We start from the raw sequence: 15,583 nt of genomic DNA on the forward strand, positions 1-15,583 counted from the left end.
GTTGTGCTTGGTTAGTTGGGTGATTGGTGAAATGATGGCGGAGAATCCTTTGATGAATTTGCCAACCCCACAAAATGTTGTATTCCTTTCTTGTCTGTGGGAGCTGGCCAATCCAGGATGGCGGTGACCTTCTGGGGATCCATCTTTATACCTTTTGTGGAGATCATCAAACTCAGGAACTGGCTGCTCTGGCGTTCAAACTCGCATTTCTCAGGTTTGGCATATAAACAATGTTGACGGAGTCAGGTCAGCACCTTTTTCACATGTCCCTAGTGAACTTCTAGAGAAGAAAAATCAGAATATTGTATAAATAGACACTAACAAAAAGATCCAGAAAGTCATGAAACATTTAATTAACAAAATGCTGGAATGTAGCAGGGGCATTGCACAGCCCGAAAGGCATCACTAGGTACTCAAAGTGCCCAAATCGGGTATGAAATGCAGTTTTCCATTCATCCCCAGTCCGTATACGAACCAGATTGTATACCTCTCAAAGATCCAACTTCATGAAGATAGTTGCCGATCTCAGCCTTTGAAATAGTTCAGGTACCAGGGGTAAGGGGTACCTGTTTTTGACTGTGACTTTATTGAGCTCACTGTAATCAGCATAATGTCAAAGTGAATGGTCTTTCTTTTCCACAAAGAAAATGCCTGCCCCAGCTGGAGAGGTGGATGGATGAATTAATCCATTCCTTAAACTTTCATCAATGTATCAATGTAGAGCCTCCAGTTCTAGTTCAGTTAAGGGAAAAATTCTTCCAAAGGCTACCTCAGCCCCTGGGAGTAACTCAATTGGGCAGTCGTAAGACCTATGAGGAAGAAAAGTTTCTGCCCCCTTTTTACTGAAGACGTCCAGAAAGTCCCAGTATGCAACAGGAATGGATGTACATGCTTCAGGATCTGAGCCCATAGACAGCAGAGATGGTGGTTGACATGAAGGTACCTGCAAGCAATGTTGTTGACAGTAGTGTGAGTAAAACTGAATCTCTGGTATGGCCCAATCGATGTACGGGTTGTGTGCCCTTGGCCATGGCATGCCTAATATGATGGGAAACAGGGGTGAGGCAATGGCATCTAAGCGCAGCAGTTCTTTGTGGCTGGTGGCAATGGTGGTAGACAGCGGAACAGTCTCTTGGATGACAAGCCCAGCCTTAATGACAGACTGTCAAGGCTGGCTTAGCCCTTCCTTCCCTGGGCTGGCTGCTCAGCTGTCGGCTAATTTCCAGCGCTCGTCTCTCTCCACAGTTACCCAGCTGTTCCTGATCCTGCTCATCGGACCTGCCTATTTAATGCTGTCCAGCTCAATTCATCTCTGCCTTCGCCTTGGCCACGTCACAAGAAACCATCTCCTGCAGTTCTGTTTAAAGACTGGCTTGCTGACGTCCCTTCTGGCTCCTACTTGCTATTGCTCCACTTGGATCCCTAACTTCTGGCCTGGTTTATTACCCGATCTGGTTAGTGAACTCTGGACTGGCTGACTACTCGATCCGGTTACTGAACTCCGGCTAAGCTTTGACTACGCTTTCTCTATTTACCTTTTTAATTTTATTTAGTAAACAAGTGTGATTTAATTGTACTTCTGTCTCGGTCTGGTTCATGGTTTCTGACACAGACCCATCTGCAAGATGAACAGAGTCTCTGACCCTTGGGTTGCAGAGGCATCCGGTGTTTAGCAGCAAACGCAAGATCAGCCTTTCTCAACCCTTTCAACACAGAGGAACCCTTGAAATAGTTCTCCAGTCTCGCCCTGCTAAAAATTAGAAATCTACAACTCATGATACAATAGTGTGATGGTTAGTTGGAATAATGGTCCTTACACTTGTGGTCATTGGAAAGAATTGCCTCCTTACAGATAGCTAAAAAGATCAATGGTATCAGTGGAAGGTATCTGAGAGGCAGAAATTGCCCAATGCTGAAGGAACCCCTAGCAACCTTTGGAGGAACCCTGGTTGAGAATCACTGTGCTAGATTGATGAAACAGCTTCAGGCCCCGGAGTCAACTATGGCTGACACTTGAATAGTTCTTTCCGGAAGCTGCAACAGAATGGGAGGAGCCAGATTAGGAGGGTCACTTGACAGAGATGGAGATTTAGCAGAAGACATATACAGGCACTCCCGGAGCTTGGTTGGGAATGTTCTCACTTAGTGGCCTGGTTCCTCACAGTATAGACACAGATTCTTCAAGCACCGCCATTGACGTTCTTCGCTGGTAAGTGAAGGACGAAGCAAGCCCAGCTGCATGGGTTTGGAGGCATCAGGGGCTCACAGTAAATTTTATTGACACAAAACAAGGTCAAGGCAACATATCAGTCTCCACCAGACATGACACCTTCTTAAAGCATTTCACCCAGAATCAATGACTATACCTATAATGTGGGTGAAACGCATTAGTTCACACCTGGCATTAATTGATATGTTGGATTGCCTTTGTTCGGTGTCCGTAAAATAATTGGTAATAAATAAAATGTATTTCTTCATTTTCCAAAACATTGTGACAAAACAATTACAGCTTCAAAAATCTCGCCATGCCTCTTACTAAATTCTTAAGATGTCTTCTTTAATTTTTAATTTTTTTTTTGTAAATGTAGACGAAACCTATTAGGCCACACCTGGCATGGATTGATATGTTGGATTGCCTTTGTTCGGTGTCCATGTATGCTTTGGGTCATTGTCATGCTGAAAGATAAAGTTCCTCTTCATATTCAGCTTTCTAGCAGAAGCCTGAAGGTTTTGTGCGCATATATATATGATATATATGTGTGTGTATGTATGTGTGTATATATATATATATATATATATATATATATATATATATATATATATATATTTCTGTGTATATATATATATATATTTATGTGTATATATATATTTATGTGTATATATATATATGTGTATATATATATATATTTATGTGTATATATATATATATATATATATATATATATTTATGTGTATATATATATATATATATATATGTGTATGTGTGTGTGTGTGTGTGTGTATATATGTATATGTGTGTATATATGTATATGTGTGTATATATGTATGTATATATATATATATATATATATATATATATATATATATATGTATGTGTGTATATGTATATATATATATATATATATATATATATATATATATATATATATATAATCTCTATCTATATATGTATGTATGTGTACCAAAAGATACAGTGCTGTGTTACTACAGTGATAATTCAGTGCTATATTAAGTGCTATGTATACATCTAATAAAATTCAAAATCATAAAATAAAATTCTTAATAAATGTCCAATAAATCAATAACAATCTTAATAGTAGTGTTCCAGTGTTATAATCACGTCACCGTGCTTCTCAATAATTCTTATTGCTTGACATTGCTATTGAGGAATTTACAGAGGTTCTAACCCCTCCCGGTTCTATCCAAAACTACAACATTTAAAAAATAATAATAAGCTTTTACTGTTATTCCATGTTGTTTTTTTTTTTTTTTCTTTAACTTTTTTGATAAATGCATTTGTTTTTTGTAAAAAAACAAAAAACAAAAACAAATCTAAACCCTGATATAGACGTTTATTGCATTGTACTTATGACATCTTCCCAGTGTGGACCTAAACATGACAACAAGGACTTGACAGAGCTTCTAACCCCTCATTCTATATAAAATGACAGCATTCATTAAAAAAAAAAAAAAAAAAAAATGCCTTGATTGGCATTGTGTGTCACTTTTTTATTTTATTTATTTTTTTCACGTCTGCTCTTTATGGCTTCCCAAGGTTGGCATAGTTTTGATTGGCCTCTACCCGTCCATACCCATCTTCTCTGACTGGCTCGCCAACAGATGCTGCTGCGCCCGCAGCCTGTTTACTTTCCTGTTACATTAACGTTTAATTAAAGAAAACAACTAGTTGTAGGCAGTTATTTTCCGCCAGAGCTAATGAAGATTTATTTTGGGAGTGACCTTCACTGTATTAGCTGAACGAGTAATCAGCAAAATTAATAGAATAATCAAATTATACACAAACTCATAAATCATTATGAGGTGCGCTGTCAGGAGATTTTTTTCGCCTGTTAATGGGTCCTATTGTTGTGCAGCTGTATTAAAAAAAAAAAAAAAATGACAGCGGCTGATTCTGCCGCTGATAGAAGCTGAAATGGCATTTAAAGGCTGCGCGGCGGGACGGGCCCCCGGCAGGGCAAACATTTTCACAACTCTTAATTTTGCCCGTAATATGATGTGAAGTCACCGGGGCAAAGTTGAATCGGAGTACACCGCGCTCCCGTCTTTCACGAAATCCTTCTCATTGGCGGTGACAGGAGCATGTTAATTAGAGTGAGGAATTGCGCTTTAACCGTCTGTCGTTCGGGGTTAATGGCATCAAAGCTTCAGCAGGTACATCAGCTGCGGTCAAGTCTGGTCTGAATAGACTATTGTGATCTCTCCGAGGACTGCAAGGCTGATCAAGCTCAAGAAACTCCTTGTGTTTTTTGGATTTTTTTTTTCCCCCCATGGCTGGTTCCTCCTGCAAAAAAAAAAAAAAAAAATGTTGGCTTGTCATTAATGTGTTTTCTCGTTTCTTTTTTTTTTTTTTTTGCCACATGCAGATAGCAATCGCTTGTTCTTAGTATGTAGTGAGTGCCTAATGTATTACACCTTTGTGCTGTCAACACACAGTTCAGTTTTGTCTTGTGCATCCATGCCGCACATCCACCGCTCTCAAAGCAACCCGTACCTGACACATTTCTTTTTTCCAATTGCCTTCAATTTATTTATTTTTTTTTTTTAAGTGGGGGGGGATATAGTCCAATAATACATTACTAGCACATAGATTAACCCTTTCCTGACCAGAGGTAATTTATTCCTAGATGCCCATGGCAGATCAGGAAATATCAGCACAGCCATTTTCTCTCCTAGAATTTTTTATTTTTTTTGGCAATTTCTTGGTTCAGAACATTATATTTTTTTGTTTTTGTTTTTGTAGTTTACCCTAAAATATTATACATCTTTATTTGGGGACATATAAGGCATTTATTTGGTAGCAAATCTGATACCTTTTATTATAGTTTTTTTCTGTAATTTCTTCCACTTTTTGGGGGGTGATACATTCCAGTACTAAATAGCTTGCACATAGATTAACCCTTTTGTGACCAGAGGTAATTGATTTCTAGCTACCCAGGTCAAACTAAGCGGTATCAGCATGTGTAAGTTAACACTCTATTGATTTCGTTTTATTTATTGACTTATAATTATTATTTACTGAATTAATAATATTATCAACAAAACATCTTCTTCTCCTCCTCTTCCTTCTTCTCCTCCTCCTTCTCCTTCTTATCCTCCTCCTTCTTCTCCTTCTCCTTCCTTCCTTCTTCTCCTCCTTCTCATTATTCTCCGCCTCCTTCTCCTTCTCCTCCTCCTCCTCCTCCTCCTCCTCCTCCTCCTCCTTCTTCTCCTTCTTCTCCTCCTCCTTCTTCTCCTCTTCCTTCTCCTTGTTATCCTTCTCCCCCTCTTCCTCCTCCTTCTCCTTCCTTCCTTCTTCTCCTCCTTCTCATTATTCTCCTTCTCCTCCTTCCTTCCCTTCTTCTCCTCCTCCTTCCTTCCCTTCTTCCTCCTCCTCCTCCTCCTCCTTCTTCTCCTTCTCCTCCTCCTTCTTCTCCTTCTCCTCCTCCTCCTCCTCCTCCTCCTCCTCCTCCTCCTCCTCCTCCTCCTCCTCCTCCTTCTCCTTCTCCTTCTCCTTCTCCTTCTCCTCCTCCTCCTCCTCCTCCTCCTCCTCCTCCTCCTCCTCCTTCTTCTCATTCTTCTTCTCCTCCTTCTTCTTCTCCTCCTTCTTCTCCTCCTCCTTCTACTCCTTTTTCTCCTTCTACTCCTTCTCCTCCTCCTCCTCCTCCTCCTTCTCCTCCTCCTTCTTCTCCTCCTTCTCCCTTTTCTCCTTCTCCTTCTCCTCCTCCTCCTTCTCCTTCTACTTCTTCTCCTTCTCCTCCTCCTCTTTCGCATCCTCCTCCTTCTTCTTCTTCTTCTTTTTCTCCTCTTCCTCCTCCTTCTCATCCTTCTTCTCCTCCTCCTTGTCATCCTTCTTCTCCTTCTCCCTTTCCTTCTTCTCCCTTTCCTTTTCCTTCTCCTTTTCCTTCTCCTCCTCCTCCTCCCTTTAGTTCCCGGGCCTTTTTTTTTTCTCTTCCTTGAATCCCAGAATTTTCTTCTTATTATTATTTATTTGTTTTTTTAAGGACATGTACATTTTTTTTGGTAGCCTATGTTCTTGGGCCTTTTTCACTCACTCCCTTGAGTCCCAACATTTTTTATTTATTAACAAAATAGTTTATTGATCAATTATTATTTAGTGAATAACTAATATGATTAGCAAAACGCCTACTTCTTCTTATTTTTTCTTTAGGTAGCTTGAGTTCCTGTGCCTTTTTTCTCTTCCTTGAGTTCCAGAATTTTCTGTTTTTATTACTATTCATTGATTGGTTTTTAAGTTCATGTACATTTTTTTTGTTTTGTTTTTTGGTAGCCTGCGTTCCTGGACCTTTTTCACTCCCTTGAGTCCCAACATTTTTTATTTATTAACAAAACAGTTTATTGATCAAAAAATTATTATTTATTGAATAACTAATATGATTAACAAAACGCCTACATTTTCTTCTTTTTTTATTTATGTATTTATTTTATTTTTTTCTTTAGGTAGCTTGAGTTCCTGTGCCTTTTTTCTCTTCCTTGAGTCCCAGAATTTTCTGTTTTTATTACTATTCATTGATTTGTTTTTAAGTTCATGTACATTTTTTTTTTTTTTTGGTAGCCTGAGTTCCAGGGCCTTTTTTTACTCCCTTGAGTCAGAACATTTTTTATTTATTAACAAATTTGTTTATTAATCAATAGTTATTATTTATTGAATTATTGTTATGATTAACAAAACGCCTTTTTTTTTAGTTTCTGGGCCTTTTTTTTCTCTTCCTTGAGTCCCAGAATTTCCTTTATTATTATTTATTGATTTGTTTTTAAGGTTCCTGGGCCTTTTTCAATCCCTTGAGTCCGAACATTTTTTATTTATTAACAAATTTAGTTATTGATCAATAATTTTATCCTTTTTTTTTTTTTTTTTTTTTGGACAAACATATTTTATTTTATTTTTTAATAGCTTGAGGTCCTGCACCTTTTTTTTTTTCTTCCCTTGAATTCCAGAGGCATTTGTTTAATGGCAAATTTGGATACACGTTTCTTCTTTTTTTTTTTGTAATATCTTTTTTTGGGAGATAAATTCTGGTAATGGATAACCAGGACCTATATTAAAAGCTGGGTTCACACTATGTGCGGAGCGGCTCTTAGCAGGAGTCCGGTGTGTCCCTGTTCTCCATTTCAGGGACGAATCGGGCCTGCATTTTTGCCTGAATTCGGACCTGAAACTGAGCCGAAGACATACAGGACCTCTGTGCAATCCGCTCTGCAGCCTCCCTGGAGCGGTGTTAACCGTTTCCATTGAGAGCCGGTCACACTCTCCTGTCATGCGAATTGGATGCGGAGAAAATGGCATCCAATTCACATACTAACTATTTTGGGACCAGAGGTAATCGATTTTTAGATACCAAGACCAAATTAAGCTGGATCAGCATATGTGAGTTAACAATAACTCTGCTGATCAATATTAAAGCTTAAATATTTTTTTTGAGGACATACTTTTTTTTTTGGGGTAACTTGAGTTTCCAGGCCATTTTCTCCCCATTAACTTCTAGAATGTTGTTTTTTGTTGTTGTTTGTTTTTTGTTTGTTTTTCCTGTTTAGATAATGCCTTCTTTTAGATCAGCCATTCTCAACCAGGGTTCTGTGGATTTCTGGGGTTCCTCCAGAGGTTGCTAGGGGTTCCTTGAGCTGTGGCCGATGAACCACCTTCTTCATGGTGCCTACAGATTTCAAGGTTCAACATCACTTAGCAAAGACCAGCAGCAGGACACCAAAAATCTTTTTAGCTGTCTTTAACCACTTCCGGACCGCCGCACGCCGATGTACGTCCCTACTTTGGGGACGGATATCGTTGTTATGGCAGCAGCTAGCAGCCCCGTGTTTGGGCGGCGGTCCGGTACAAGCTAAAAGTGGTCTCTGCGACGGATTTACAGCGAGATCACTTTTATTGGCGGCTGGAGAGGGCCCCCCCCCCTCCCACTGCGATCCGGTGCCCTCCACCGCTTACCGGAGCTGTCGGCAGCGTCTGTCCCCTGGGCTGACATGGAGACGAGTGAGGGGAAGATGGCCACCACCCGTCCCCATGACATTGCATAACGTCACTTCCGCCCATAGCTCTTAAAGGGCCATTTTATTTTTTTATATATTTTTTTAAATGACAAATTTTTTATTAATTTTTTTTGCATTTTAGTGTAAATGTGAGAGACCAGGTCTTTTTGACCTCCTATATAAGAGGTCCTGTCATGCTGTTTTCTATTATAAGGGATGTTTACATTCCTTGTAATAGGAATAAAAGTGACACCTTTTTTTTTTTTTAAATAAAAAGTAAAAGATAAAATAAATTTAAAAAAATGTAAACGCACCCCCGTCCCGCCAAGCAGAAGCGAACGCATAATTGAGTAGCACCCACATATGAAAACGGTGTTCAAACCACACATGTGGGATATTGCCGCAATCGGTAGAGCGAGAGCAATAATTCTAGCCCTAGACCTCCTCTGTAACTCAAAAAATGCAACCTGTAGAATTTTTTTTAAACTTCGCCTGTGGAGACTTTTAAGGGTAAAAGTTTGTCGCCATTCCACGAGCGGGCGCAATTTTGAAGCGTGACATGTTTGGTATCAGTTTACTCGCCGTAACATTATCTTACCCAATATAAAAAATTGGGCTAACTTCACTGTTGTCTTATTTAATAAAAAAAAAGTATTCTTTAAAAAAAAAAAAAAAAAAAGTGCGCTTGTAAGACCGCTGCGCAAATACGGTGTGACAGAAAGTATTGCGACGACCGTCATTTTATTCTCTAGGATGTTAGAAAAAAATGTATAATGTTTGGGGGTTGTAAGTAATTTTCTAGCAAAAAAAAAAAAAAAAAATGTTTTTAACTTGTAAACACCACATCTAAAAAAGAGATCCGGTTTTAAAGTGGGTAAGGGTGGCATCCTGAGCACCACTTAAGGCTCGGTTCACACTGCAGGCGAGGCGAGGCGACTCCGACTTGCCTCGCCGCGACCTGCAGCGGCCTCGGCGGCGACTTGCAAATGACTTCTGTATAGAAGTCAATGCAAGTCGCCCCGAGGTCGCCCGAAAGTAGTACAGGAACCTTTTTTCTGAGTCGGAGCGACTCGAGTCGCTCCTCTCAGAACGGTTCCATTGTACAGAACAGGGGGCGACTTGCGGGAGCGAGGCGAGGCGAGTCGTGTCGCCTCGCATCGCCCACTGTGTGAACCGGCTCTTAAGGGGAACTTTCTTCCTATAGAACGCCAGTATAAGGGGCATTGTTCCTATTGACCCCTGATGAATTGGTTTTAGTAAGGGTTCCTCGAGACCTGAATTTTTTTTTTTTTGGGGCTCCTCTACGGTTAAAAAGTTGGGAAAGCCTGTTTTACATTATTATATCTTTTAGGTTTCTAAAGCCCCGTACACACTATCAGATTTTCTGCTGAGTTTTTCCTTCAGATTTACCAAAACCATATAATACGAGGACAAACCTTAGGAGTTTCAATTTGTATGCAATCAGACAGGCCCTTCTACTACATGGTTTTGGTAAATCTGAAGGAAAAACTCAGCAGATAGTCTAATAGTGTGTATGGGGCTTTAGTCTACCCTAATGTATTATATGTCTTTATTTGGGGACAGATAAGGCTTTATATGGGTAACAAGTTTAGATATGCATAAGGAAAAAAAAAAAATACCAACATGAATCTTCTGGCCGAAACATATACCTGGAAACTACAGACTGGTCAGTCTAACATCGTTAGTATGTAAACGATTGCAGGGGATGATAAGGCAGTATATCCAATAATTTTCTGATGAAAACAGTATCATTAGTAGTAATCATCAAGGATTTATTAAAGGTTGTTCTTGACAAACCAACCTATTAACGTTCTACGAAGAAGTGAGCTATCTAGATAAAGGAAGATCGGTGGATGTGGTCTATCTGGATTTTGCAAAAGCATTCAAAACCGTCCCCTATGAACTTTTTACTATACAAAACTGTAGGTCTGTAGGCCTAGGCCATAGGGTTCCTACATAGATAGAAAACTGGTTATGGGACGTGTCCAAAGGATGGTGATAAATAACGTATACTCAGACTGGTCTGGGTTGGTAAGGGGGGTCACCCCAAGGCTCTGTCTTTGGACCAATTCTGTAATTTATTCATAAATGACATAGCAAATGGGATAAATAGCTTGATCTCATTGATTGGGGCAGCACAGCTAGCAGTAAGAAGGGTCGCTGGTTCGAATCCCAACCATGACACTACCTGCCTGGAGTTTGCATGTTCTCCCTGTGTCTGTGTGGGTTTCCTCCGGGTACTCCGGTTTCCTCCCACAATCCAAAGACATGCAGGTAGATTAATTGGCTTCTGTCCAAAATTGGCCCCTAGTATATGAATGGGGACCTTGGATTGTGGGCTTCTTAAGGGTAGGGACCGATGTGAGTGTGCAATGTACAGGGATAGGGACAATTGTAGACACTCACTCAGGTTGAACTGGATGGACTGGTGTCTTTATTCAACCTTACTAACTATGAAACTATGAAACTATCTTGGTGTTGGTTGATGATACAAAGCCAAGCAGGACAATAACTTCACAACAAGATGTTGCTCCTTACAGGAGGACCTCAATAAAATGAGGTGGGCATCTACATGGCAAATGTAAAAAAAAAATGCATTTGAGGTGCCTAAAATGTGAATGCAAGTTACTTTTTTTGTTTGTTTCATTTTTTTTATTTGATTTGGTTCCATTGTTTTATTTTATGGTTTTATGTTTGATTTGACATCATTTGTTTTATATTTTGATTTTGTTTTCTTCTTTTGTTTTATTTACTATTTGATTTTGTTTGTTTCATTTTTTATTTGACTTGGTTCCATTGTTTTAATATTTAATAGTGCTTTATTTTATTTTATGTTTTTATGTTTGATTTGGCGTCATTCGTTTTATATTTTTAATTTTGTTTGATTGCTTGTTTTATTTACTATTTGATTTTGTTTCATTTTTTTTATTTTTTATTTGGTTCCATTGTTTTATTTGAATGTTTCATTTTGTTTCGTTGTTGTTTTTATTTTTTTAAATGTTTTTATATTTGATTTGGCATCATTTGTTTTATATTTTGATATTGTTTCATCGTTTTGTTTTATTTACTATTTGATTTTTTGTTAAATTTTTTTTATTTGACTTGGATCCTTTGTTTTAATATTTAATACTGTTTTATTGTTTTATATTTTATTTGGCGTCATTTGTTTTATATTTTGATTTAGTTTCATCGTTTTGTTTTATTTACTATTTGATTTTTTTGTTTGATTTCATTTTTTTTATTTGACTTGGATCCTTTGTTTTAATATTTAATACTGTTTTATTATTTTATATTTTATTTGGCGTCATTTGTTTTATATTTTGATTTAGTTTCATTTTATATATTTTTTGATTTGGTTCCATTGTTTTATTTGAATGTTTCATTTTGTTTCGTTGTTTTTATTTTTTTTAATGTTTTTATATTTGATTTGGCATCATTTGTTTTATATTTTGATATTGTTTCATCGTTTTGTTTTATTTACTATTTGATTACTGTTTAATTTTTTTTATTTGACTTGGATCCTTTGTTTTAATATTGTTTTATTTTATGGTTTTATATTTGATTCGGCTTCATTTGTTTTATATTTTGATTTGGTTTCATCGTTATGTTTTATTTACTATTAGATTTTTTTGTTTGTTTCATTTTTCATTTTTGTTAATTTTGCTTTGGTTCCGTTTGTTTTATTTTAATATTTAATTTAGTTTCAAGTCTTTATTTTTTTTATTTTTTTGCAGGATGAGTGCGGTTTTTGGTGGGATCTACTGCTTACATCATTCCCTCCAGTGCCTGGTCATAGATGAAGAGTCCAAGCGGTAAGTAAACTTTCTTTTACTGACCTGCAATGAGAATCCCTCCAAAGCCGAAAAAAAAAAAAAAAAAAAAGAGGGGAAAAAATAAACTTCAAAGGGCCTGTTGGTATTAATGACATATCAACCTTGATTAAAAGTAATCTGTGTATTGGTCCCGCAGCAGGAGAGGAGCCGGGGCCACAGTATAGAAAATAAATTAATTTTCCCGTACAATATTACTGCAGCTCCTGATCATCCAGCCTCGGAAGACAAATCATAGGGGGCTGGCGGGGAGGGGGCCGCGATGAGTGATGCTAAGTTTTTTCCTTGTGGCCTTAGTTCGTCTAATTGATTTTCATCGGATGACACAAAGCCCTCTGTTATTGCATTTTTAAAAATGGAGCTCACCTAAACCGGCATCAGATTAATCTCTGCTGATAATGCGTGTCACTCCGAAGAGAAAAGACTTTAATGAGTTTCGGGGAGATTGTTGTCATAAACCAGCCTGCCCTGCTGAAGGTTGACTTAACCCCTTTCCCAGAGCAACTCCGCCAAGGTCCACTCCGGGAACGGCGGGGATCCCAATATCACAGCCGGGGGTCCCCTCAAAGATACAAAATTTAAAACAATTCAGAAATATATATGCTTAAAAAAATAAATAAATAAAATAAAAAAGCGCATCTCCCCTCCTCCCAATACGAGGAGGACGACGTCCCGCTCAGATTTGATGACGTGTCCCGGATGTGGGACTTACCCCCCCCCCATATGGGACGTGGCATGCAGCATCCCACTTCCAGAAAGGTCTTGGATGATGTATTGGTTCAAGGAACTATATATATATATATTTATATTTATTATTAATTTTTTATATATTATTATTATTAATTTATATATATATATATATATATATATATATATATATATATATATATATATATATATATATATATAAAAATAATGGTGAATATCCACTTACAGACTGGAAGATTTTCCTCCTTTAATGACCAGGCCATTTATAAAAAAAAAAAAAAATATATATATATATATATATATATATATATATAATTTATTATTAATTTTTTATATATTATTATTATTAATTTATATATATATATATATATATATATATATATAAATAATGGTGAATATCCACTTACAGACTGGAAGATTTTCCTCCTTTAATGACCAGGCCATTTAAAAAAAAAAAAAAAATATATATATATATATAATTTATTATTAATATTATTAATTTTTTATATATTATTATTATTAATTTATATATATATATATAGGTGAATATCCACTTACAGACTGCAAGATTTTACTCCTTTAATGACCAGGCCATTTTTTTTTTTTTTTTTGCGATACAGCACTGCATTAATTTAAGTGAAAATTTGCACAGTCGTGGGACGGTGTACCCAAACTTGACATCTTTTTTTTTTTTTCCCTTTCGGTGGTATTTGGTCGCGGGTTTTTATTTTTTTGCGCTATAAACAAAAAAAAGATAAAATAAAGCTACAATTTTTAAAAAATAAAAAGGTATGTTTTCTACTTTTTGCTATAATTAATATCCAAAAAAAAACGCATTCCTTCATCAATTTAGGTCAATATGTATTCTACATATTTTTGGTTAAAAAAACGAAGAAAAAAAACAAACGCAATAAGTGTGTATTGATTAACGTGCAAAAGTTGTAGCGTCTACAAAATAGGGGATATATTGCTGGCATTTTTTTATTAATATATATATATATGATAGATAGATAGATAGATATAGATATATAGATAGATAGATATAGAGATAGATATATTTTCTATATATATATAATGATGAATATCCACTTACAGACCGGAAGATTTTCCCCCTTTAATGACTAGGCCATTTTTTTTTTTTGTGATACAGCACTGCATTAATTTAAGTGAAAATTTGCGTGGTCGTGCAACGTTGTACCCAAACTTGACGTCCTTTTTTTTTTTTTTTACCCACAAATAGAGCTTTCTTTCGGTGGTATTTGGTCGCGGGTTTTTATTTTTTTGCGCTATAAACAAAAAAAAAAAAATATAGCTACAATTTTGAAAAAAAAAAAAGGTATTTTTTTTTACTTTTTGCTATAATTAATATCCCAAAAAAAACAAAAAACAAATTTCTTCATCAGTTTAGGTCAATATGTATTCTACATATTTTTGGTAAAAAAAAAAATCAAAAAAAAATGCAATAAGCGTGTATTGATTGGCGAGCAAAAGTTATAGCGTCTACAAAATAGGGGATCTATTGCTGGCATGTTTGTATTATTATTATTATTATTTTTTATATATATATTATTTTTTGCGATACGGCAGTGCATTAATTTAAGTGAAAATTTGCGCGGTCGTGCGATGTTGTTGTACTCAAACTTGACAAATAAAGCTGTCTTTCGGTGGTATTTGGTCACAGGTTTTTATTTTTTGCACTATAAACAAAAAAATAAATAAAGCTACAATTTTGAAAAAAAAAGGTATATTTTTTACTTTTTGCTATAATTAATATCCAAAAAAACTAATTTCTTCATCAATTTAGGTCAATATGTATTCTACATATTTTAGGGTAAAAAAAAAAATATATATATATCGCAATAAGCGTGTATTGATTGGCGCGAAAAAGTTATAGCGTCTACAAAATAGGGGATATATTGCTGCCATTTTTTAAATTTTATATATATATATATATATATATATATATATATATATATATATATATATATATATATAAATATAATTTTTTTTTTTTTTTCGGGACTGCGACATTGTGGCGGACAGATCGAACGCTTTTGACACTTTTTTGGGACCATTGGCATTTATACAGCAATCAGAACTATAAAAATGCACTGATTACTGTATAAATGTCACTGGCAGGGAAGGGGCTAACACTAGGGGGGAGCGATCAAGGGGTTAAGTGTGTTTCCTGGGATGTGTTTCTAACTGGGGGGGAGGAGACTGACTGGGAGTACAGAGAGATCGCTGTTCCTGATCACTAGGACCAGATGATCACTCTCTACTCCCCTATAAGATCGGTGATCTGTTTGTTTACATTGACAGATCCCCATTCTGGCTCTCTGTGGAGCGATCGCGGGTGGCGTACATAGCGGCTGCTGGGCACGCGCATCAGCTCCCCCCCCTGCCGTGCAGTGGGTGCGCACACCTGCTATAGCCATTAAAAAGACCTGCCGCAGTACAATGACGCCGGCTGTTCAGCAAGTGGGATTTTATATGGATCTCAAAAGATAAATTTTAAATTTTACACAATAATTTAACCAAAGTTATAAAAACAATATCATTTCTTGTATATATGCTTTAAAAGAATCACCAAAAGGTGTAGTCCAACAGACTTCTACCGGGTAGATTGCAAGAGTTGACAAACCTTCAAATATCAACAGCACATATAAGCGACGCGTTTCGCTATAGGTAATTACTATTAGGTGCTGGAATATGGGCTTATTCACATCATCCAGTCTGAAGTTGGGATCAAACATCTGTAAATAGTAATATCAAATAATATTACATCACAAATGTAAAAAATA

General features: G+C 36.6%; 1 protein-coding gene across 1 annotated transcript in view; it reads left to right on the forward strand.

The window, feature by feature from the left end:
- The window catches only part of CHM (CHM Rab escort protein), a gene marked incomplete at its 5' end in the record, with an annotated part of 133,285 nt that overhangs the window by 26,114 nt on the left and 91,588 nt on the right, over positions 1 to 15,583 (forward strand). Inside the window, 1 exon segment of the mRNA XM_077485253.1 lies at positions 11,976 to 12,053. Within this exon segment, the coding sequence (XP_077341379.1) occupies positions 11,976 to 12,053 (78 nt within the window).

Source organism: Lithobates pipiens, unplaced genomic scaffold, assembly GCF_037356315.1.
Source record: "Lithobates pipiens isolate NorthernLeopardFrog02 unplaced genomic scaffold, aLitPip1_a1.2 Scaffold_1, whole genome shotgun sequence".
Classification (NCBI taxonomy): domain Eukaryota; kingdom Metazoa; phylum Chordata; class Amphibia; order Anura; family Ranidae; genus Lithobates; species Lithobates pipiens.